This window comes from Lagenorhynchus albirostris, chromosome 1, assembly GCF_949774975.1.
Source record: "Lagenorhynchus albirostris chromosome 1, mLagAlb1.1, whole genome shotgun sequence".
Classification (NCBI taxonomy): domain Eukaryota; kingdom Metazoa; phylum Chordata; class Mammalia; order Artiodactyla; family Delphinidae; genus Lagenorhynchus; species Lagenorhynchus albirostris.
This window is the reverse complement of record NC_083095.1, coordinates 117,355,849-117,380,644: the sequence shown is the minus strand read 5'-3', so window position 1 is coordinate 117,380,644 and position 24,796 is coordinate 117,355,849. Positions and strand designations below refer to the sequence as shown.

The following is a 24,796-nucleotide window of genomic DNA, read 5'->3' as shown; positions in this document are numbered from 1 at the left end:
TATTTATAAGTAGTCTGGAGATAGTTTTGGTTGTCACAACTTGAGGAATGCTTACTAGCATCTAGTGGGTAGAAGCCAGAGATGCTGTGAAACATCTTTTACAATGCATAGGGCAGCCCCCACACAGCAAAGAATTATCGGGCCAAAACTGAGGCTGAGAAACTCTGCTCTAGCAAGGAATTTGCTGTCTTTGTCCTCTTCATCTTTTTTATTGTTTTTGTTATTTCTGATAGCTTACTGTCTTGATTACTCAAGTCACATAAACTCCCCATATTCTTATCCTGTTGAAGCCTTCCTCCTCCAGTGTTCTGTGCACTACAGTTAGGAAAAAAAATTTTTTTCCAGCATTGCCCATTCTTCATCTTTGAGTTTGCATTTGGGAAGAAAATCTGATTCTCTTAATTTATAGTAGTGATTGAATGACTGATAGCCCATGAGGATTATCTGAAAACCAAAGGAAACCAGTTTCTTGTTAACCCAGAAGAGCCATGGATTAGCAGGATTTTAGTTTCTGTGGAAAGATACTTTGAGGCACTTAACCAGTAGCTTACTCTGCAAATCTCTCTTCAGAATTAGTTCTATTCAACTTCAACTTTTCACAATTTATTTTCTTCAAAATTTTAACTCATAAGTACTCAAAAACTTTCATGTCTTTTTCATAACTCCATCTCTCCCTCCCCTTATTGTCATTGGTAGCACCTTTGGCAGAATTGTTTTATCTACACATCAGATTTCCTGGAAGGAGGTGGAGGCAGATGGTTTGGGGTACAATATGGGAGAAGGGTGGGGTGCTGAGAGTAGGTTAAGGATAAAATGCAAAGTGTGGGGTAAATATATATCAACATTGCAGTGGTAGCTGGAGCCATTTTGTGTATATGTGTGTGTGTGTGTGTGTGTGTGTGTGTGTGTGTGTGTGTATGTGTGGTGGGCTGAAAGTCAAAGTCCCTTCTCTGTACTTATGTTTGCATTTACTTGAAATGGTGTAAAGGCATTTCAAATCAGCATAGAAATCTAAATTATGTACGTATTCCACTTTTGGATTTTTAAGTTGTATTTCATAAGTAGTTGAAGTTTAATACAATTGGTAGGTTTTCACTATCGATGTTTTATGTCCTTTGTGATAGATTTAGTTTAAAATTTATAGTTTATAATTTCATTTTGAGCCAGCTAACTTTACTATTTTTAATTCTTAGAGACGAGCATATCTGAAAAAGTGGGTATGTTGGAATATGCTTATAATTGTAGACATACTCTCCTATTTTGAGCTTTCACTTGTAACTGTTAGGTGTAGATATTTGTAGAAAATGATTTGACTGGTTTCTAGTGAAGGAATAGATACTGTGGCTTAAGTTTGAAGTCACAATTTAGAAGTAACTTTTCCAAGACTGCAGTAAAGGCACTTAAGTATATTGCTGAAATATAGGACACTATAGTTCCTGGAAGTCTACCTTTGTCATACAAGAGAACAGCTTTGTTAATGGTATTTAGTGCTTCAAGATCAGAGTGAATACATATCAAATATAAGAAGCATTGGTCAACCCAGTGTGATGCCTCAGACACAGTTGATGACTCAAGTTCCTTAGGAAGGAAATACACTTTAAAGTTGTGGAAAAATGCTCTTGGTTCCTAATTTTAAAATTACACAAGTGAAAAGTCTGTAGAAAACAACTTGATTACAAGTAATTTTTCTGACGAATGGAAGTGTGCCAGCCTTAGCTTATTCTTACACATCCTCTCATTTATTGTAATTGAGTTTTTCTGTAAATAGGGAGATATGTAATGTCAAAAGATTTTTGCAGATTTCTTTCCCCCATCCTTAAGACTGTACTGTCAACTTTCTTTGATATTAATAGGAAAACAAGTTTATTTCTTACATAATATTGCTCTCCCACAAAAAGGTGTTATCCACCATCAGTAAGATATACTCTGTTTTTTCCCCCGATGTTAATGAAATGTTCATTCTGCGGTTTTTTGCCCTATTCTTTTTTTCTTTTTCTTTTTTTTTTTGTGGTACGCGAGCCTCTCACTGCTGTGGCCTCTCCTGTTGCGGAGCACAGGCTCCTGACGCGCAGGCTCAGCGGCCATGGCTCACGGGCCCAGCCGCTCCGTGGCATGTGGGATCTTCCCGGACCAGGGCACGAACCTGTGTCCCCTGCATCGGCAGGCGGACTCTCAACCACTGTGCCACCAGGGAACCCCGAGGAAGGAAGCTTTTGTTTGCAAGCATTCCTGAGAAGTAAGATGCTGCCTACCCATGGAATATGGGAAATAATCATAATGGTTAGCATTTATGGTATACTTACTATATTCCAGGTATGATTCTTAAAGTATAATGAGGTTGTTAGATTCTGCCTTTGTACGAAGATTGGGTCATTTTGCCACCAGAGCATAATTTAGGCTCTTTGTACTTATAGTATTTGAGCCATTTGACTTTTGGTCAGTCAGGTTCTTTGAAAGGTTTTTTGTTTTTCTTCGTTTTTTTTTTTGACATTAGAAAATGTTTACAGTTAAGACGGGAGAAGCACCTTAGAGAACATTTTATGCATAATACCATTTCAGTTTTGTCACAGATAAATTTATACATGTATTCTTTTTTTTTTTTTTTTTTTGCGGTACGCGGGCCTCTCACTGTTGTGGCCTCTCCCGTTGCGGAGCACAGGCTCCGGACGCGCAGGCTCAGCGGCCATGGCTCACGGGCCTAGCCTCTCCGCGGCATGTGGGATCTTCCCGGACTGGGGCACGAACCCGAGTCCCCTGCATCGGCAGGCGGACTCTCAACCACTGCGCCACCAGGGAAGCCCCCTATACATGTATTCATTTTTTAAAAGCTTGAGGACAGATACTAAATCTCTTGATGGTGAGATATAGGTTATATCTTTTACAAAAGTATCTATTACAAAGCTTTTGTGATACGGAAAAAGAAAAAAACATTTTTTAAAGTTGGATTACCTTTAGTAAATACCATTATCCTGGTGACTTTGAAAACAGTCACAGGAAATAAAATACTGTTCTCAAATTGTGGAAAGGGAGAGAGCGCCTTAAGATCTCCAGTGGCAAGGAGACCGAGTTGTTTTTTCTACTTAGAACCTGCTGGCCATTTTTCTGCCATTCTTGTATTGTAGGTGATTTTTTTTGTGTGTGTGTTGCTTTACTTTTTTAGGTTTTTTTTTTTGAAAATTAATTATATGTTTTCTCCATCTTATAGGTCCAGTCCAATTATTCTTCTACCAATTTTACACATAGGCATTTGCTTGATATACTGTTTAATTTTTCCTAACTTTTTATCTTAAAAATGTATGTATTTTCTGAAAAGTTGGAAGTATATATAGTCCAGTTAACATTTATATACCTTTAACCTAAGTTTATTAGTGATTATCTTTCACCACGTTTGCTTTATCACTCTTAATATGTATTCTTTTTTTTTGTTCTGAACCCCCTAAAGTAAGTTGATACCCTTAAAATCTTAAGTATGCATCTCGTAAGGTTAAGGACATTGTCCTTACATGACCAAGAAGATTCTTTTTTATTTTTTAATTGTTCAAATTTCCCACGGAGCTTGTAGGTACTAAGTACCATATGAGTTTATTATATGTTTTGTGAAGGCCAGATTTCTGGCAACTACAACTAAGGACTAGAAAGTAAAACACTGTTGGTATGCTTTTATGTATAGGTAAAAAAGAGTAATAGTAGAGAAAGGAGACATTGACAGAATAACTACACAGCAGGATGGAGCTATTTTATGTAGGAACAATGGCACAATAACATAATAGCTTAGAGCTTATCATATCATTATGACCTCTTAGGTTGAAGATGTTAATAAGGGTGAGCCTGGCTCAAGAAGATGTTAAAGTAGAGGGGAAAAAAAATCAGTAATGGTTCAAAAGGAAAGATATTAGGCACATAGATAAACCCTAATTATCTAGAAATTTTGCTCAGTGGAACCTGTCATTTTCCTTTGATGTCAGATTACTAACATCTTACTGTACTCTAGGTTAAATGTAGTTTATTTTCATCATTGTCTAGTAACAGATCTGTTTCTCCATTGTTAAGGACTTTACATGATGAGAACGTCTTCAGTGAGTATTCTGTTCTTTATCAGAAGGGAGAAAAGGAGTTAAAGATTGCCGTCCATTGAGTCCTTCCTGTTACCTTCCCTGTCATTCATGTTGCCCTGCTTGGGTAACATATCAGTGATAAAAGAAGCTCCAGTTCTGTATTCAGGGGCAGCAGCAGAACATTAGTTTTTTTGCATTGTTTGCTGTTGTTTTGTTTTTTACTCCTAGACTTGTAGGCTATGATTCCTTTTGTACAGATCTATTTCATCTAAATAAAGGATTTAAATTAGAGGATGAAAATAGTAGTCTGTTATGGGCCACAAATCACATGTTAATTTAAATGGCAACAGACCTTTGGAAGAAGAAGTTTCTGTGCTGGTACTTACTTATTAGGTGTGTTAAATAACCCCTAATATGATGATGACCCCTATATTTGTATCTCCAGCCTAGGACTCTCTTGAATTCTAGACTCCTGTTTCCCAGCTACATCTCCAGCTAGATGTCTGGTGGGCATCTGAAACTTAACATGTCCAAAACCAAACCTCTGATTCCTCTTACCCCAGTCTTTTTTCCTGTAGTCTTTCCCATCTCAGTAAATGGGATCTCCATTCTTAAGTTGCTTAGGCAAAAATACTTTTGAGTTATCCTTGATTCCTCTTTTCACTTACACCCTGCATGCAAATCCTGTCAGCTTCTCCTTTAGAGTATATGCAAATTTTGACAACTTCTCATTAGCTCCACTGCTACAGCATCCATCTCACTTTAATTACCGTAAAACCTGCTAACTCTTCTTCCTGTTCTCTTGTTCTCCCAGTCTCTTCTCAACATAGCAGTCAATGTGATTGTGTTCAAAAGCTGCTTTGGTCAAAACCGTCCACTGGTACATTGTATACTTTAAAATGGTTAAAATGGTGAGGTTTATGTTCTGTAAATTGTACCTCAACAAAAAAGTAATAGCAAAATAAATTAAAAAACCCATTCAGTGGCTTAATATTTTAAGTAAAATCCAGTGTCCTTATAGTGGCTTCTAAGGCCCTACCTGAGGTACATGAATGCTTGTTCTCCCTACCTCCTGCCCCCAGTCCTTCCCCACTGTTCATTTCTGCTCCAGCCACACAGAGCTCTTTAAAAATTGCCAGGCTTGCTCCTGTCTCAGGGATTTTGCACTTGCTGATCCTTTTACATGGAACAGTTTCCCCCTTAGATTGCTGTATTATCTACCCTCTTTCTTTTTTAAGTTAAAAAAAAAATTACATGGTGGTGAAACACACGTAAAATTTACCAGCTTAACCATTTTTAGCTGTGTGGTTCAGTAGTATTTAAGTACACTCACATTGTTGTACTTTGCTCTCTTTCTGAGTCTTTACTGAAATATTATGAAGTCTTCTGATTACCTCATATAAATACATACATATAATACAAACCCCTTCCTTGGCATTCTCTATCCAGTCACCCCGTGATAACACTCTTATAGCCATCCCAAGTTGTTTACTTGTTCACAGGGAACTCTATTCAATATCCTGTGATAACCCATAATGGAAAAGAATATGAAAAAATATATACGTATAACTGAGTCACTTTGCTGTACGGCGAAATTAACACACCATTGTAAATCAAATATCCTTCAATAAAATAAAATAAATTGATTATGCGCCGAAAAAAATGAAGTTATTTACTTGTTTGTCTTACTGTCTGCCTTCCTTCTCTAGAATAAAGTTTTCTAAGGTCAGTAATTTTGTTTTGTTAGCTGCTATATTCCCAGCATCTAAAACAATGCCCATATAGTATATAGTGCATATAGTAAGTGCCCATTATATGTGCTGAGTGAATAGATGAATGATTACTGAACTAGATAATTTCACTTTTTATGAATTACATAAGAATTCCAATTTTCTAAGAGTATGTCTGGAAAAAAAGCCTTCAAAGCTTATAATTAATCTTTTTTACTTTAATTGACTTTAAAATGGAATGAAAATACCATTTTTGTTAGTGTATTGGTTTTGCTCATTAGTTTTATATGCCCAGTTAATTAAAAGAATTAGGTAGGTTGAATGGGTTAAAATATTCTTTATAGAAACCAAATTGCTTTTTCTCAACTACTATGTGTTCCTGTTAAAAAATATTATTAAAGCACTTAGCACTTGTCATTCACTGCAAAAATTAGACTAAAAGGTGAAATGTAGAACGTCTTCATGGTTATCTGATTTTACTCAATAAAACTTGTAAACTTTGCTATATTCCTAAGATGAAACTTTAAAAAACCCATTTTCATTTTAGGGTAAATTTAGAATCACAGAATGTTTGAGCTAGAAGGAAGTTTTGGGAACTTCCCTGGTGGGGCAGTAGTTAAGAATCCGCCTGCCAATGCAGGGGACACGGGTCCGAGCCCTGGTCTGGGAAGATTCCACATGCCGTGGAGCAACTAAGCCCGTGTGCCACAACTACTGAGCCTGCGCTCTAGAGCCTGTGAGCCACAACTACCGAGCCCTCATGCCACAACTGGTGAAGCCTACGCTCCTAGAGCCCATGCTCTGCAACAAGAGAAGCTACCGCAATGAGAAGCCCGTGCACCACAATGCGGAATAACCCCTGCTTGCCACAACTAGAGGAAGACGGTGCACAGCAACGAAGACCCAATGCAGCCATAAATAAATAAATAAATGTATAAATAAATAAATTTATAAAAAATAAAAGGAACTTTTGTAGTTTTGGGTGGATTGCTTAACCTCTCTGTGCCTTATCCTAAGATTAATTGTACTTGCCCTGCAATGTTGTTATGAGGGTGAAATGAGAGAATACATTCATTAATTAATTTAACCATAATTTACTGAATTCTTACCTGTTATGTACTGTACACTATTCTAAGCCCCTTATATATATTAAGTAATTTAATCCATATAACAACACTGTTAGGTATAGGTATTGCTATTTCACTTATTTTACAGACAGGGAAAATGAGGCACAGAGAGGTAGGTAACGTCCAAGATCACTCAACTAGTAAGTGGCACAGTTGGGATTCTAACACGTGACTTATAAATAAAGATAATGCTTGCGAAACTGTTGAAACATAAAGTAAGATATGTTGACGATATACTTCCACGGTTATTGAAAAACTTCGTTACGAAAAGGAATGTAACATTTTTAACTGTTCAGAAAGTCATGAAAAATGGTGATGAAAGCTGCATAGGTAATTGCAGAGACAAATACCTGAAATGCACTCATTAGCATCAATAGAAGATTAAAAAAAAACTTACCTAGCGAATAGATCTATAATAATTTTAATTTTAACAAGTAGCACTTTGCAAATACTAGACCTGTTAGAAATTCTGATGCTTCTTGGATGAGTATCATAGATCACATTTTCTGATGATTGATTTATGGCTTTCTTATCAGCAAGGTATAGGCTGCTTTCTTTATAAATTCATATGAAAAAGGAAATTTCCGTGAAACGTTGAGTGGATTCATTAATTCTTACAGCAAACATTTACTGAGCACCTGTTTTCTTACTTTGTTTAGGTAATGAGGGTACATCATTGAACAAATCAAAGTCCTTGTTCTCGTGGAACTTCTGGTGGTAGAGGGATATGTCAATAAAAAATAATATGAAGAAAGAGGGGGATATTAGAATGAGTATGATTGGGACATAAGCTTTTAGATAGGGTGATCAGAGAAAGCTTCTGAAGAAATTTTGTAGATATCTGAATGAAGTGTGCCAACCCTGCTTTGGGGGAAGATATTCCAGGCAGAGGGACGATAAAGAGACTAATGTGGCTGTAATACACAGAGTAAAGGGAGAGTGGTAGAAGATAAGGTGAGACCTGTATGGAAGTGGAGTGGGGGAATGCAGCCCCTTATGAGGATCATCTTCAGCGTTATAAGCCACGGTTATGACTTTTTTTTTTTGAGATTATAAATCATGATGAAGGCTGTGGAGGGGGAACAGCTAGTGAGGGGGGTGGGTGAGGGGTGGAACATTTTGAGCAGAAGAGTGACACAATGTAACTTTATTTGAACATTATAACTCTGACTGCTGTGTGAAAAATAGACTGTCGGGGGTCGGGGGCAGGAATGGAAGCTAAGAGGCCAGTTATTTGCAATGGTTTTTGATTGTCTAGAACCTTTTGAACCTTGCTTTGTTTGGCACATTTTCAGCCTTATGAATTCCATCTCCTTAATTTAGATTCCCCAGCCTTTCAGTTGCAACTAGGACACAGGCATGTAAACTAGTCTTCTGAACTAGGCTCCTCTAATCAGAAGCATCACTGGAGACCTGGATTCTGAACTGAGCAGACATGTATGCTTGCTGAAGTTTTGCCAATAGTGTGCATCTTTCAGACTGTTTTGACAGATTTTTCCCTAGTTGTTTTAAGGTTGTGTTTCTGGTACAAAAGTGGGATTGGAGAGGCAGGACAGCGTTGGTGTTTTTCACAAGGTATTTTTGGGGTAATTATGGTGTGTGCTGCTGCTGCTTGGGATACCTGGATAATCTTAAGGAAGATAAAATGGAGAGGGTTCCAGTATATTGTCAAATAGTAGAATATTACTTCAAGTAATAGACTATTGTATCAGAAGTATGGGAATTGATTAAGATCATAATGGAGAATACTTTAGTGTTTATGGAAAAATCTGTAAGTTCTGGATCAGGTTTCCTGTGTAGGATTTGCATGTTGGGATCACTGGTTGTCATTTACTCTTTTATATTCCCCCAACTTTTACTACTTATGTCTATCCTATTAACAAAAATATACTGCTGAATAATGAGTCATTATAGGATGCTTAATAGTTTCTTGGAGGTGAGTAGAATGTTGATTTTATTTATTTTCCTGAAGGGAGGACAAGCTGGACTATTTTGAATTGTCTTTGTTTTAGATTCTGGATTTTTTTTTTTTTTGGAAAAAGTGTATAACTTAGGGAAGAGTAAAAGAAAGGCCAAATACCCATATGCTTACCACTTTGACTCACCATTTTTCTTTAAAAAATTTTTAATTAGCTTTATTGAGGTATAATTTCCATACAATAAAATTCAACAGTTAATTTTGAGAAAGGTATATAGTTGTTTAACCACCACCACCATAATAATAATAATAATATGGAACATTTACACTAACCAGTAAAGTTCCCTTGTGCTCTTTGCAGTCAATTAAGAATCCTTCTGATTTCCCTTTTCATTTCTTCTTTGACCCAAGGGCTATTTAGAAGTGTGTTAAGTTCTCAATATTTGGGAATTTTTCCAAGTATCTCCTACTGATTTAATTGCACTGTAGTCAGAAAACATACTCTCTGATTTCAGTCTTTTAAAATTTATGGAAACATGCTTTATGGCTTAGAATTAAGGTCTATCTTGGTGAATACTCCATGTGCCTGTGAAAAGAATGTATACTCTATTGTTGGGTGGACTATTTTGTAAACGTTAATCAGGTCAAGTTGTTTGATAGTGTTCAGTCCTTATTTTTTGTCTACTTGTTCAGTGAGGAGTGTTCATGATTTCCAACTATAATTTACAGATTTGTCTACTTTCAGCTCTGTCAGCATTTTTAATTTTTAAAAAATTGTATTCCTCGTTCTTTTTTAAAAAAAATATTTATTTAGGCTCTGCCAGGTCTTAGTTGTGGCCCGCGGGATCTTCGTTGAGGCATGTGGGATATCCAGCCGCGGCATGCGGGATTTTTTTTTTCTTTTTTTTTCTTGGTTGCGGCATGCATGCGGGATCTAGTTCCCCAACCAGGGATTGAACCTGGGCTCCCTGCACTGGGAGAGGGGAGTCCTACCCACTGGACCACCGGGGAAGTCCCCCGTCAGCTGTTTCTTCACATACTTTAAGCTCTGTTATGTGATGCACATTTAGGATTGTTACGTTCTTTCGATGGGTTATGAAATGTACTTTTTAAAAAAATGTATTTATTTTATTTATTTTTGGCTAAATTGGGTCTTCGTTGCTGCACGCGGGCTTTCTCTAGTTGTGGAGAGTGGGGACTACTCTTTGTTGTGGTGCGTGGGCTTCTCACTGCGGTGGCTTCTCGTTGCGGAGCATGGGCTTTAGGTGCACGGGCTCAGTAGTTGTGGCACGCAGGCTCAGTAGTTGTGGCTCACAGGCTCTAGAGTGCAGGCTCAGTAGTTGTGGCACATGGGCTTAGTTGCTCCACGGCATGTGGGATCTTCCTGGTACCCATGTCCCCTGCACCGGCAGGCGGATTCTTAACCACTGCGCCACCAGGGAAGCCCCTGAAATGTCTTTTTTTAATCCTTCTTTTTTTTTTTTTTTTCCTTTGGTTTGTTTGTTTTAAAGTTTACTTTGATAATACTGTAGGCACTCCAGCTTTCTTGGATTAGGGTTTGGATGGTATAACTTTTACCTTTTTTTTTTTTTTTTTTTTTTTTTTTTGCGGTATGCGGGCCTCTCACGGTTGTGGCTCGCCCGTTGCGGAGCACAGGCTCCAGACGCACAGGCTCAGCGGCCATGGCTCACAGGCCCAGCCGCTCCGCGGCATGTGGGATCTTCCTGGACCGGGGCACGAACCCGTGTCCCCTGCATCGGCAGGCAGACTCTCAACCACTGCGCCACCAGGGAAGCCCCCTATTCTTTTTACTTTAACTCATCTTTATTTTTGTTGAAGTATCTTTTAGACAGCCTGTATTAACATTTTCTTTCTTGAAAAATAATAAAATGACTTCCATTTAATTATGTTTAAATCATTAACTTTTAATGTAATTATTGATAAGATTGAGTTTAAAACTACCATCTTACTGTTTGTTTTCTGTTAGTTCTATCTGTTCATAGTCCTTTTTACTCCTCTTTTTCTATATTCTTTGGGATTAATTTTTTTTAAAAAATGATTTCATTTTATCTCTGATATTGGCTTATGTGATATACCTGTTTAGTATATATTTTTAGAGGTTGTTCCTAGGGTGTACAGCATACACCTGTAACTTAAAAATGTATACCTTTAAATAAAATACCACTTCATTTATAGTGTACTTTCATTTCTCCTCTCCTCCATTGTGCTGTATTATCATACATTTTAATTCTATGTGTGTCATAAATGCCATAGTACATTGTGTTTCTTGAACACAATCACTTAATTTTGAAAGAGATTAAAGAATGAGAGAAGAAATCATTTTTATTTTCTCATTATAGTCATTGTTCCTGTGTCAACACAGGTTTGTGTCAGCACAGGTTTCCAGCTGGTATATTCCTTCTGCCTGAAAAACTTCCTTTAACATTTCTTGTAATGCAGGTCTACTGGTGATAATTGTCAGCTTTGATGTCTGAAAAAGGGTTCATTTTACCTTTTTTTTCATTCATCTTCATTTATGAAAGATATTTTTATTGGGTATGGAATCTTAGGTTGACAGTTTTTTTTTTGTAGTACTTTAAACATGTTGCTGAATTATCTTCTGTCTTATGTAGTTATGCTGTCATTTATACCTTTGTTCCTCTGTATGTAATGTGTCTTTTTCTGTAGCTCCTTTGGGTCTAACCCACCAGCTGATTTTAAGGGTTTTTTTGTCCCTAGTTTTCAGCTGTTAGCCCATGATAACTTTTAATTTCTTTGTATGTTAATTCCATCATCTCTATAGTCTCTGTTTCTAATATCTGATTTTTTTCTCCAGTAATATGAGAAAAAGACATTTTCCTGATTCTTTACATGCATGGTAATTTTTGATTGGATGCAGATCATTCTTGATTTTTACTTTTTTGTGTGTGTTTGATTTTTGTCTTGCCTTTAAACACTGTCACATATTTTTTGGTGTACAATTAAACTACTTGGAATCAGTTGAGTCCTTTGGAAGATGGCCTTTAAGCTTTGTTAGAGTAGATCCCAAACAGCCTCTAGTCTGTGGTTAATTTTGCCCCGTAAATAAGGTGATGTATTCCTGAGGGCTCTACCCAATGCTCCGTATATTACAGGTCTGTCTTCTCTGGATGGTGGGAATATGAACACTTCCCAGCCCTATCAATATAAACTTTTAAGATTGTTCTGCTTACTCTTTTTGTGGTTTATTTTTTTGGCCTGGGATAGTTGATTCTCTCACATGATCAGATATGAATCTGCCAAACATGTAAGGGGACCCTTCTTTAGATCTCTGAGCTCCTTTTCTGTTAGCTTCCTTTTCTTTGGCACTCTGACCCACAAATTCTAAACGCCTGGCCTCTCAGAACTCAGATACCTGGCTCCTCAATTCAGCAAGACCAGCAGGCTCTGTTTGGGTTCCTCTACCCTGCATATTGACCTGAAACTGCCTCTGGGTAGTTAAGTTGGGCCAATTGTAGATCTTACCTCATTTGTTTATCCTCCAATGTATTTTGTCAAGTTTTCTGAATGTTTGTGGTGGTAGGTTAAATTTAGTTCCTCTTACTCCATTATAGTCAGAAGTGGAAACTGATAGCAGTTGTGTCCTTTTTCTTTTTTGTCCCACTCTGAATCACTTCAGTGAAAATTATGCGTGTTATTTTACTCTTAAGTACTTCAAAGTACATCTCCCCAAATTCAGATTATTCTCCTACTATATTACCACAGTGTTGTTGTATTGAAGAAAATTAACAAGAATTCCTTAATATCATCTAAGACTGATTGATTCCAGTTTGTCCCGGATTGTTTCTAAGTGTTTTTTGTTTTCCTTCTCAGTTGGGTTTTTTTCTCTTTTGCTTTTTTTTTTTTTCATTATTTTTGCTCTGGTATGTTTCGACATGTTCATAGTGGTGTGGCTCTTCTTTGTTCTGTCATTTTTTTTCTGTGACAGAGTTTGTGTTTTACCTACTTCTGTGCAGTCAGGACTCATGACCATATACAACCTTTTTGAGAATTCCAGGGCTCTGTTCTCTTGAGATTTTCTTAAAAAGTGAATTGTATGGCTTATGAGGGTTAGGGGCAGCGTCTGGAGTTCAGTGTGCTATGCTTTGACACTTTCTCATTAGAGTATTCTGTTTATTTCCTTGGCTGCTTCTTTGAAAGATATACCATTAGGTTATACCCAGTGTTGTTTTAGTACACTGGTTCTCTTGAAAACAAGAAAAAAAAATCCTCTGATTTGTAGCCATTTCTAATTTCAGTAGCATGAATACTCTACCCATGGCTGATTTCAAGCTACCAACATGTCACTGAACACAGTTGGGAAGAGAATTGGCACTCGTGAGTCCGTATCAGCTAGCCCTAACACACACTAGTTATATCCATTTCTTACTTGGTTTTAGTTCTTGAGGATTTTTTTTTTTTTTTTTTTTGCGGTACGCGGGCCTCTCACTGTTGTGGCCTCTCCCGTTGCGGAGCACAGGCTCCGGACGCGCAGGCTCAGCGGCCATGGCTCACGGGCCCAGCCGCTCCGCAGCATGTGGGATCTTCCCGGACCGGGGCACGAACCCGTGTCCCCTGCATCGGCAGGCGGACTCTCAACCACTGCGCCACCAGGGAAGCCCTTGAGGATTTTTTTTTAATGTGGAAGGGTGGGCTGCTTTTTATAGTTGTTTTTTCCCATGGTTTTCCCATTGTTTCATTAAGTATTGAAGGGAGAAACTGCATAATACAGTTTCATTTAATACATTTTTTTTTTTGGCCGCACCATGTGGATTGTGGGATCTTAGCTCCCCGACCAGGGATTGAACCCAGGCTTCAGCAGTTAAAGTGCTGAGTCCTAACCACTGGACCACCAGGGAATTCCCTCATTTAATACATTTTCTTCAATAATTTTTAAAGTATTACCGTGACCATATCATAAATACTGATATTTAGGCACAGTTAACAAAGAAACATAGGTCTTTTGTAGAAGCTGATACTGAAGTGGACTTGTTAACTGTATGTCCCTGGGTAGCGTTTTTAACTTTCCCATTTAAACCCAGTGAATTATGTTTTATCTCAATTGTAAAGATTCTGAAAGTCATCACTCAGATCCTTTGTAAGTGAAGGTAAACATTATGTTGCTTCATAAAATTCCTTTGTGTGTGGCACAGAGAAGAGATGACTTTGTTTAATAACTCTCCCAGAAGTGTTACATCCATTCAAATAATTGAGCCGTTATCACATGTGCTTCACCAGAACAGCCATAGTTACTGTTTTAAGTTATCAGAGGTGGCAAAATGCTTTATCTGCATTGTGACTTAAAAAGTTGACTTTTTGGTGCCGAAAAAGGAGTGGACGCAGTAACTTTGCAAAGCTAAGTTTGTACTATGACTATTCAGTCCACTTAAAAGAAATACAATTCAGTAATCCTACTTTGATTTTGAAAATGAAAGACCTACCCCAAAGTTCTCATAGTACAACTTCCCCATTCTTGATTTTTTCTTGATATTTTATCTTGTGTGAGGTATTTTTAAAAAGCCACATACAGACTCAAAGATATTTTTAAGGAATATGGAAGATGCATTGGTACAATATATAATTCCATTATTGAGTCCTGATTTTTAGAAGTTCCATACTGGGAGGTTTTATTTTCTCTTATACCTTGGGTTCACTATATTTTCTATGCTAGTTGTAAGATAGCTTTGGATTCTAGTTTCAGACTCCATTTCTGTCACCTCTCTTGAGAGCAGTGCATTCAAGAGTATGGTGAAGTGAGTCAGTATTTTATTTTATTTTATTATTATTATTTTTAGGAGTCAATTTTATTTTATTTTGAATTTTTGAATTTTATTTATTTTTTTATACAGCAGGTTCTTATTAGTCATCCATTTTTTACACATCAGTGTATACATGTCAGTTCCAATTGCCCAATTCATCACACCACCATCCCCACCCCCTGCCACTTTCCCCGCTTGGTGTCCATACGTTTGCTCTCTACATCTGTGTCTCAATATCTGCCCTGCAAACCAGTTCATCTGTACCATTTTTCTAGGTTCCACATATATGTGTTAATATACGGTATGTGTTTTTCTCTTTCTGACTTCACTCCTGTATGATAGTCTCCAGATCCATCCACGTCTCTACAAATGACTCAATTTCGTTCCTTTTTATGGCTGAGTAATATTCCATTGTGTATATGTACCACATCTTCTTTATCCATTCATCTCTCGATGGGCATTTAGGTTGCTTCCATGACCTGGCTATTGTAAATAGTGCTGCAATGAACATTGGGGTGCATGTGTCTTTTTGAATTAATGGTTTTCTCTGGGTATATGCTCAGTAGTGGGATTGCTGGGTCATATGGTAATTCTATTTTTAGTTTTTTAAGGAACCTCCATACTGTTCTCCATAGTCGCTGTATCAATTTACATTCCCACCAGTGACTCAGTATTTTAAATTGAATGGTCTTTTCATGCTAGACTTTGTGCTAAGCAGTTTACTTGCATTTAAGTTATTTACTTTTGTCTCTATTTTACAGACAAAAAAAAAAAACCCTGAGATTTTAATAAGTTTAATAATTACCCAGATCATGTAGTTATGGTGAGGAAATGTCAGAATTCAAACCTAGTTCTGTCTTTATTCCTGAATGTATGGCCTCAATTTGTGTATATAGGTCTCAAAGACAAGTGTGAGAGAAGGCAAAAAAGGAAGTGGAGGAAAGGGAAGAGATGGTGATGACTATGAAAAATTTACTGAGCTTTCACTGTATGGTAGGCACTTTGCTGATTGCCACACATGGCTTAAATCATTTAATCATTGTAACAGCCTTAAAAAAGAGGTATTCTTCTCTGTGTTTTTCTTTCTTTCTTTTTTTTTTGCGGTATGCGGGCCTCTCACTGTTGTGGCCTCTCCTGTTGCGGAGCACAGGCTCCAGACGCGCAGGCTCAGCGGTGTGGCTCACGGGCCCAGACGCTCCGCGGCATATGGTATCCTCCTGGACTGGGGCACAAACCCGTGTCCCCTGCATCGGCAGGCGGACTCTCAACCATTGCGCCACCAGGGACCCTTACTTCTCTCTGTTTTAAGGGTGGGAAAATAAAGTTGAGTTTTCCACTTGATCAGGGAAACAAGCTAATAAATGAAGGTAATGGGATTCAAACCTAGAGAATTTTTTTATTCTAATAAGAAAATGCTTGCCATAAAATTTACTATCTTAACCATTTCTGGTGTACAATTCAGTAGTGTTAAGTATATTTACCTTGTTGTGCAGTCTTCAGAACTTAAACCCAGATGACTTAAGAGTTTGTATCCTTAACCATATAATGACAAGCAACTGACTGCATAAACAGAAAATTTAGTGATGGAACATTTAGGCTTTATGCAATACATTAGGCGAGAAGCAATGGTTTTTAATACGCTGGTCACCAAGTGGTGAAGGACAAGATCCCCAAGAGAGGGGAAACAAATGAAGCGAGACCTATGATTGTTCCAGCTTTCTGCCTGGAACGAATTTCCATCTGCAGTTCATTCGTGCTACAAGAGGGAACCTAGGTGGAGACGAACAAACTCTGAGTTGAGATGGAATGGGACCAAAGCAGCTAGAGTTTGCAGACAATATCAGAATGAAGGGCGCTACATAGAGAGAGAATCCCTGAGATCTGCAGAGGGTTCCCCTGGAGTGTTTGGCAGAGTATTGATCAGTGTGTATACGTGAGGAAATTACCTGAGGCCAGGGAAAGAAACAGTGCCCTATGTTCACGTAGTGCAGGAAATAGTACTTGTTCTTACCGGCCAGGTGGGAAAAACTCATGCCATGATTTGTGGAGCATTGCATAGAGTACTCAGATATGTCTTGCCCCAGTGGTAGGGAATAAAATTAGCCCTACACTGAACCCTGCTCCAGACCCATGTAACAAATCATAAAGGCAAGAGCCAAAAGGGTCAAACTTTCTAACTACCTTTACTTTGTCCTGTAAAAAAGCCTAAGAATATTTATAAGAATACAAAAAATGTCCAGCCCCTACAAGGTGAAATTCACAGTGTCTGCCATCTATTCAGTGAAAGATTATGAGACATGCAATGAAGCAGGAAAACACAATCTGTAATGAGAAGAATAAGCAGTCAATTGGAACCAATCCATAACTGTCATGGGCATTAGAATTAGCAGACAAGAACATTAAAAGAGTTATTACAACTGTATTTCATATGTTTAATAAGTTAATTAGAGACCTAAAAGGTATAAATAAAACAGACGGAAATCTAACTTCTGCAGATGAAAACTACAATGTTTTCAATGGAAAGCACACCATATGGCATTAACAACAGGTTAGACATTACAGAATATTATTGAACTAGAAGACAGCAGTAGAAACTATTCAAAATGAAACAGGGAAAAAAAGAATTTTTGATAAATATGAAAAAACCCATCAGTGGGCTGTAGGAAGAATTTGAGTGACCTAATATACTTGTAACTGGAGTCCTTGGGTGGGTGGGGGTGGGGAGAGTGAAAAAAATTGAAGAAGTAAGAGTTGAAAAATTGTAAACCCACAGACCCAAGGAGTTTACTGAAACTAAAGCTCAGTAAATATGAAGAAACCAAAGCACGTCAGAATCAAATTGCTCAAAACCAGTATTAAAAAGGAAAGTCTTAAAAGCACTAGGGAGGGAAAAGACACATTATATTCAGAGGAGCAATGGTAAGGATGACAGATTTCTTGTCAGAAGGAATATGGGTGAAAAGAGAGTGGAGCAAGGTTTTAAAAATATTTAAAGAAAAAATACGAACTTGTCGACCTGGAATTCTGTGCCAGTGAAAATATCTTTCAAAAATGAAGACAAAAATAAAGACTTTGAGACATCCAATATCTGGAAGAGCTCTTCACCAGCAGAAGAAATTTTAGAGGAAGTTATCTAGGTAGAAGGAAAATGATACCAGATGGAAATATGGATCAACATGAAGGAATGAAGAACCCTGGAAATGAGAAAGAGAGTTTTTTCCTTGTTATCTAAATCTCTTTAAAAGATAATTGTCTGTTTAAACCAAAACAATTACAATGTATTATGGGCTTTATAAGACACAAGTAAGTAAAGTATATGATGACAATAGTCTAAAGACCAGGAGGAAAGAAGTGAAAGTATAGTAATGTCAGGTTCTTATACCTGAAGTGTTATAATATCATTTGAAGGTAGGCTAAGTTAAAGATGTATACGTATAAGCCCTAAAGCAACCACTAAAATAACCAAACAGAGAGTTTTGCTAATAAGCTAGTGAAGAGGTAAAAACAGAATCATAAAAAACTAATTAGTCCCAATAAAGGAGAAGGGAGCAGAGAAAAGATGGGACAAACAGAAATAAATAGCAAGATGATAGACTTAAACCTAACCACATTAGTAGCTACTTTAAATGTAAATGATCCAAACACTCCAATTAAAAGGCAGAGATTATCAGATTGGACAAAAAGGCAAGACCCAGCTCTATGCTGCCTACTGTGAACTCACATTAAATACGTAGGCACAAATAGATTAAAAATAAAAGGATGGAAAAGAGATATCATGCCAGTCAAAAAAAAAAAGAAAAAAAGGAGTGCTATATTAATATCAGACAAAGTAGATTTTAGAACATAGAATATTGCAAAGAATAAAGAAGATCATTTGATAATTGATAAAGGAGTGAATTAATCCAAAAGGCATAATACATAATATTCTTTGACATTTATGCGTGTAATAATAGAACTTCAAAAATCAATTAAGCAGGGCTTCCCTCATGGCACAGTGGTTGGGAATCCGCCTGCCAATGCAGGGGACACGGGTTCAATCCCTGGTCCGTGAAGATCCCACATGCTGTGGAGCAGCTAAGCCTGAGCACCCCAACCACTGAGCCTGAGCTCTAGAGCCCACGAGCCACAACTACTGAAGCCTGCGTGCCTAGAGCCCATGCTCCGCAACAAGAGAAGCCATGACAATGAGAAGCCCATGCACTGCAGCGAAGAGTAGCCCTTGCTCACCACAACTAGAGAAAGCCCACGTGCAGTAACGAAGACCCAATGCAGCCAAAAATAAATAAAATAAATTAAAAAAAAAAGAACAACAACAAAAAATCAATTAAGCAGAGAACTGCAAGGAGAAATAGAGAAAAAGTCATAATTACAGACAGAGATTTCAATACCTTTCTCTCAATTATAGAACAGGTAGATAGAAAATCATGAAGGGTATAGAAGATTTGAACAACACTGTCAGCCAGTTGACCTGGTTGACATTTATAAAACACTGTACTCAATAAGTGCAGAGATTGACATTTCTGGAACACTCATCCATTAACAGCAGAATATACATTCTTTTCAAGTGTGCATGAAACATTGCAAGGATAGACCAAATTCTTGGTCATAAAATAAGTCTCAATGTATTTAAAAGGATTGATGTCATACAAAGTATGTTCTCTGGGTATAGTAGAATTAAATTAGAAGTCAGTAACAGAAAGATAACTGAAAAATTCCCCATATTTAAAATCTAAATAACAGACTTCTAAATAGCACATGAATCATAGAAGAAATCAAAAAGGAAATTAGAAAGTATGTTGAACAGAATGAAAATGGTAACACAGCATAACAGAATCTGTGGGATGTTGCTAAAGCAGTATTAAGGGAACATTTATAGCACTAAATACCTGGATTAGAAAAGAAAAGTCTTAAATCAATGGTCTTTACTAAAAAAAGAAGAGTGATTAAACTCAAAGTAAGCAGAAGGAAAGAAAGAAAGATCAAAGTAAAAAATAAAAAAATAGAAAGCAGAAAAATAAGGAAAATCAAAGGAATTACACGTTGGTTCTTCAGAAGATCAGTAAAATCAGTAAATCTCTAGCTATCCTGATCAGGACCAAAGAGTGGAGATACAGATTACCAATATCAGGAATGAGGGAGGTAACATCACTATAGTTTCAAAAGATATAAAAAACATAATGAGGGAATATTATGAACAGCTTTATCTCCATAACTTCAACACCTTAGGTAAAATGGACAAATTCTTACCAAAGGTCACTCAGGAAGTAGATAACCAGATTAGCTGTTTATATATCAAATTGATGTCATTAATAACCTTTCACAAAGAAAATTCCAGGCCAAGATGGCTTCACTGGTGAATTCTATCAAACATTTAAGGAGGAAATAATACCAATTCTACATACATTTGTCTAGAAAATTGAAGAAGAGGTAATACTTTCAAGGTCTTTTTTTTATACTGATACCAAAACTTGACAAAGACAGTCCAAGAAAACTACAGACCAGTGTCTCTCATGAACATAGATAACAAAAATTCTAAACAAAATTATAGCAAATTGAATCCAACAGTATTATAAAGCATAATATACTATATTCAAGTGGGATTTATATCAGTAATGCAAGGTTGGTTTAACATTAGAAAATGAACAATTTTTTAAAAATTGAAGTATAGTTGATTTGCAATGTTGTGTTAATTTCTGCTATACAGCAAAGTGATTCAGTTATACATACATACACACACACACACACACACACACACACACACATATACATTCTTTTTTTATTCTTTTCCATTATGGTTTATCACAGGATATTGAATATAGTTCCCTGTGCTATACAGGAGGACCTTGTTGTTTATCTGTTCTCTGTGTAATAGTTTGCATCTGCTAACCCCAAACTCCCACTCCACCCCTCCTCCATCCCCACCCTTGGCAACCACAAGTTTGTTCTCTATGTCTGTGAGTCTATTCTGTTTTGCAGATAAGTTCATTTGTGTCATATTTTAGATTCCACATATAAGTGATACCATATGGTATTTATCTTTCTCTTGCTGACTGACTTCATTTAGTATGATATTCTCTAGTTCCATCCATGTTGCTCCAAATGGCATTATTTTGTTCTTTTTTTATGGCTGAGTTGTAGTCCATTGTATATATGTACCACATCTTCTTTACCCATTCATTTGTTGATGGACATTTAGGTTGTTTCCATGTCTTGGCTATTGTGAATAGTGCTGCTATGAACATAGGGGGTGCATGTATCTTTTTTTTAAATTAAATTAAATTTATTTATTTAATTTATTTTTGGCTGCATTGGGTCTTCGTTGCTGCACGTGGGCTTTCTCTAGTTGTGGTGAGTGGGGGCTACTCTTCATTGCAGTGTGTGGGCTTCTCATTGTGGTGGCTTCTCTTGTTGTGGAGCACGGGCTCTAGGCGCACGGGCTTCAGTAGTTGTAGCATGAGGGCTTGGTAGCTGTGGCTCACGGGCTGTAGAGTGCAGGCTCAGTAGTTGTGGAACATGGGCTTAGTTGCTCTGCAGCATGTGGGATCTTCCTGGACCAGGGCTTGAACCCGTGACCCCTGCATTGGCAGGCGGATTCTTAACCACTGTGCCACCAGGGAAGCCTGCATGTATCATTTTGAAATATAGTTTTGTACAGATGTATACCCAGGAGTAAGATTGCTGGATCGTATGGTAACTCTATTTTTAGTTTTTTGAGGAACCTCCATACTGTTCTCCATGGTGGCTGCACCAACTTACATTCCTACCAATAGTGTAGGAGGATTCCTTTTTCTCCACACCCTCTCCAGCATTTATTATTTGTAGACTTTTTAATGATGGCCATTCTGACTGGTGTGAGGTAGTACCTCATTGTAGTTTTGATTTGCACTTCTGTAATAATTAGTGACATTGAGCATCTTTTCATGTGTCTGTTGGCCATCTGTATGTCTTCTTTGGAGAAGTGTCTATTTAGTTCCTCTGCCCATGAAAATCAGTCAATTAATTTTCCATATTAATAAACTAAAAAGAAAGAACCATATAATCATCTCTTTAAAAATTTATTTACTTATTTTTATTGCAGTATAGTTGATTTACAATGTTGTGTTAGTTTCAGGTGTACAGCAAAGTGATTCATTTATACATATTTTATATATGTGTATTTTTTCAGATTCTTTTCCCTTATAGGTATAATTCCCTGTGCTATACAGTAGGTCCTTGTTGGTTATCTATTATAATCATCTTAACAGATGCAGAAAGAGTGGGTGACAAAAGTCAACAACTCTTCCTGATAGTTTTTATCAGCAAAGTATTAATAGAAGATAACTTTGTCAACCTGATAAAGGACATCCTAGACAAACCTATGGCTAACATCAAAACTTGTGTGTGTGGTTAAAATTCCCATTATAATAAGTTTTTAGGGACTTCCCTGGCAGTCCAGTGGTTAAGACTCCATGCTTCCACTGCAGGGGGCACAGATTCGATCCCTGGTGGGGGAACTCATATCCTGCATGCCACACGGCATAGCCAAAAAAAAAAAGTATATGAAAATAAAGTACTAGGATTAGTGAAACAGTTTCATATTTATAGATATTTGAATAATCATGGAACCATATTAGAACTAGAATGGGCCACAAGATGACATTAATTTAAATTGTTTATTTTTTATAGGTCAGTATGGAAATCCTTTAAATAAATACATTAGACATTATGAAGGATTATCTTATGATGTGGATTCATTACACCAAAAACACCAGCGTGCCAAAAGAGCGGTTTCACATGAGGACCAGTTTTTACGTCTAGATTTCCATGCTCATGGAAGGTGAGTAAATTTATGCTGACTGTGTCTGAAGTTCCCATGTATTCAATCTATATTAAGAGAAGAAATTTATACCCTTAATTTTCCTTCTCTAATGGAAAGGTCCCCATTTGGAAATCCAGCCTACACTGAAATTTGGTGTATACATTAAAAAATGTTTTCTTTTAAAATGGATTGCCCTTTTTATGTTGTTAAGGAAACAGTCACGTTTAAATGTTTTTAGGTTTATGAATTAGATCCTCTGTTGTATTATCAGAGGATGTGTCTTTAAAGAAGAGTCTATGTTTGTGGTTCAGCTAATTTTATGTGTTTTATGGCCTATGTGTCTGTTCTCTGGTGCCGAGAGTGAAGATAGCTAGTTGTAGGCTATTAAGTAAGTCATTTAATTTCTCATTAACTCAATTTTATCAGCTCTAAAATGACAACTTGTAGACAGATGACCTACTGTACTGCTTAATTCTCAGACAGAATTGTTAAGGAATAAAGAACAGGGAGCCAAGGGAGAGAGGTGAAAAAAAAAATCACATTTATTTAGTCCTGTTGTGTTCCAGGTACCGGATGCTTTATATGCATTTTCTTTTTTAATCTCTCTACACCCAAACAAGGTAAATCTTTTTATATCCAAGGAAACTAAGACTCACAGAAGTTAAATAACTTCTTTAAAGTTACGTAGCACAGATTTTACCTGGACCTGGCTGATTCAAGACCCCATATTATTTTTTTCTTTGTCTGTTAGGAGTATTCAGATACAAAATCTTCAAGTATTCTTTGTCAGATTCTCTGCCTTGCCTGCTGTAATGAATAAGTCTATTCCTTTTGTACTTTTTCTACAGTTGTAACCCTGATTTATTATTCACCTCCTAATAGGTTTCCCAGCTTCCATTCCATTTATCATTAAAGCTATACTATGTACTGCTACAAGATGACTCTTCCTTAAATGCTTCCTTTTTCATGTCAGCTTATTGCTCTAAAGTCTTCAATTAATGATTGTTAGCCAGATTTCTTAACTGGGCTTTCAAGATTCTTTGTAAATTAACTCAAGTCTATTCTAAACTTACTTTGTTCCACTTCCCCATATTGTGTCTGTTTCATTCAGAATGAGCTTCTCATTGCTGAATATACCATGTACAGTTTGTTTCCTGTATTATTTATCTTAAATTCTGATCATCTTTTAATACACATTCAAGTTCTACTTCTTTGAAGCTTTATTTACACCTTCCTCTGAACCTTTAAATTACTTACCTGTGCCTTTGGCATTGGTTCAGTATCTCTTCCTTTTCATGTGTGCATTTCTTGTTTATTTTTCTGTAACTGTTTTTTCTTCCTCACAGGCAGACACATGCTACTATTTAGTGTCTGCTATTTGCTCTTATATTATAGACACTCAAGAAAGATTTTAATGGATGAAAAAAATCAGTTAATAAGAATTGCTATGAAACAAAGTATTTTGCACATGGAAATAAATGCATTACTTAACTTAATTTCCATATTACAAAACAATGATCATTATAGAAAAAAGTACTTTCAAGTTATAAAATCTACTTTGTTTTGAAGGAAGAAAAAATTCATTTCAGGATCTGTTCTAGATAAAAATTTTACTGATGGCAAATCATGTAAATTTTTATGACCCTTAACCTCAGAAAAAAATTTTAATTACCCATTCTTTATTGGTACCATGAAATAATAAGCAATCATTAAGCCTTCCTAAGTTTTTAGTAACTATCTCAAAGTAAATTTAATGCTGTATTGCAGATATCGTGTGACTGCCAAAAGGAAAAGTTGAGATTCTAGCTGCCTTTGGTTTGGATACCACATTTCTATTACATCATTAGATTTTTATTAGCTCCATTACATAATTCATATTGAACATATGGCAAAACCAAATCCCTACCTCCTTTTGTTTTTTTTGGTACATGTGTGAGCGTAACTGAGAGAGAGTGTACAAGTACACGCTGTTATTTAGTTATTCTGATAGGAGCTGCAAGATGTGCGTAAGTCATTGTATAAGAAGAAAATGTGATATGGTGCTTTACAGATAAAATGCTGTAGGTATTCAAAGGGAGGAGGACTTACTTCTAGCTGAGGCTCTCAGCAAAGGACCTGGACCCAGGAAATCTCATTCTGTGTGTTAGTGATTATCTTAGGTACTTTTAACAGAAATCTGTTTAATTAACTATATACATATACTACATTTTCTAGAATAGATCTGAATTCAGGAATTTAATTTTGTTGTCTCAATTATTATACCTGTATATTCACACTGTCTCAGAGTTTGTGTCCTAAAACATGGTTATTGTAACTATCTTATAACATACCTTAGTTAAAAATGTGATGATCTCATAGTTTTATTTCTCCCTTTCCTTGAAATAGGCCTAC

The 24,796-nt window shown here is 36.7% G+C and overlaps 1 protein-coding gene across 2 annotated transcripts in view; it reads left to right on the top strand.

Moving 5' to 3' along the window:
• Positions 1-24,796, top strand: part of ADAM10 (ADAM metallopeptidase domain 10) — a 135,657-nt gene that overhangs the window by 31,424 nt on the left and 79,437 nt on the right. For both annotated transcript variants that reach the window (XM_060150901.1, XM_060150891.1), the window contains exon 2: positions 22,273-22,423. Coding sequence is in view for 1 of the 2 variants with exons in the window: in XM_060150891.1 (XP_060006874.1) it covers positions 22,273-22,423 (151 nt within the window). In the remaining variant the exon portion in view is untranslated. The remainder of the gene's footprint in view (positions 1-22,272; positions 22,424-24,796) is intronic.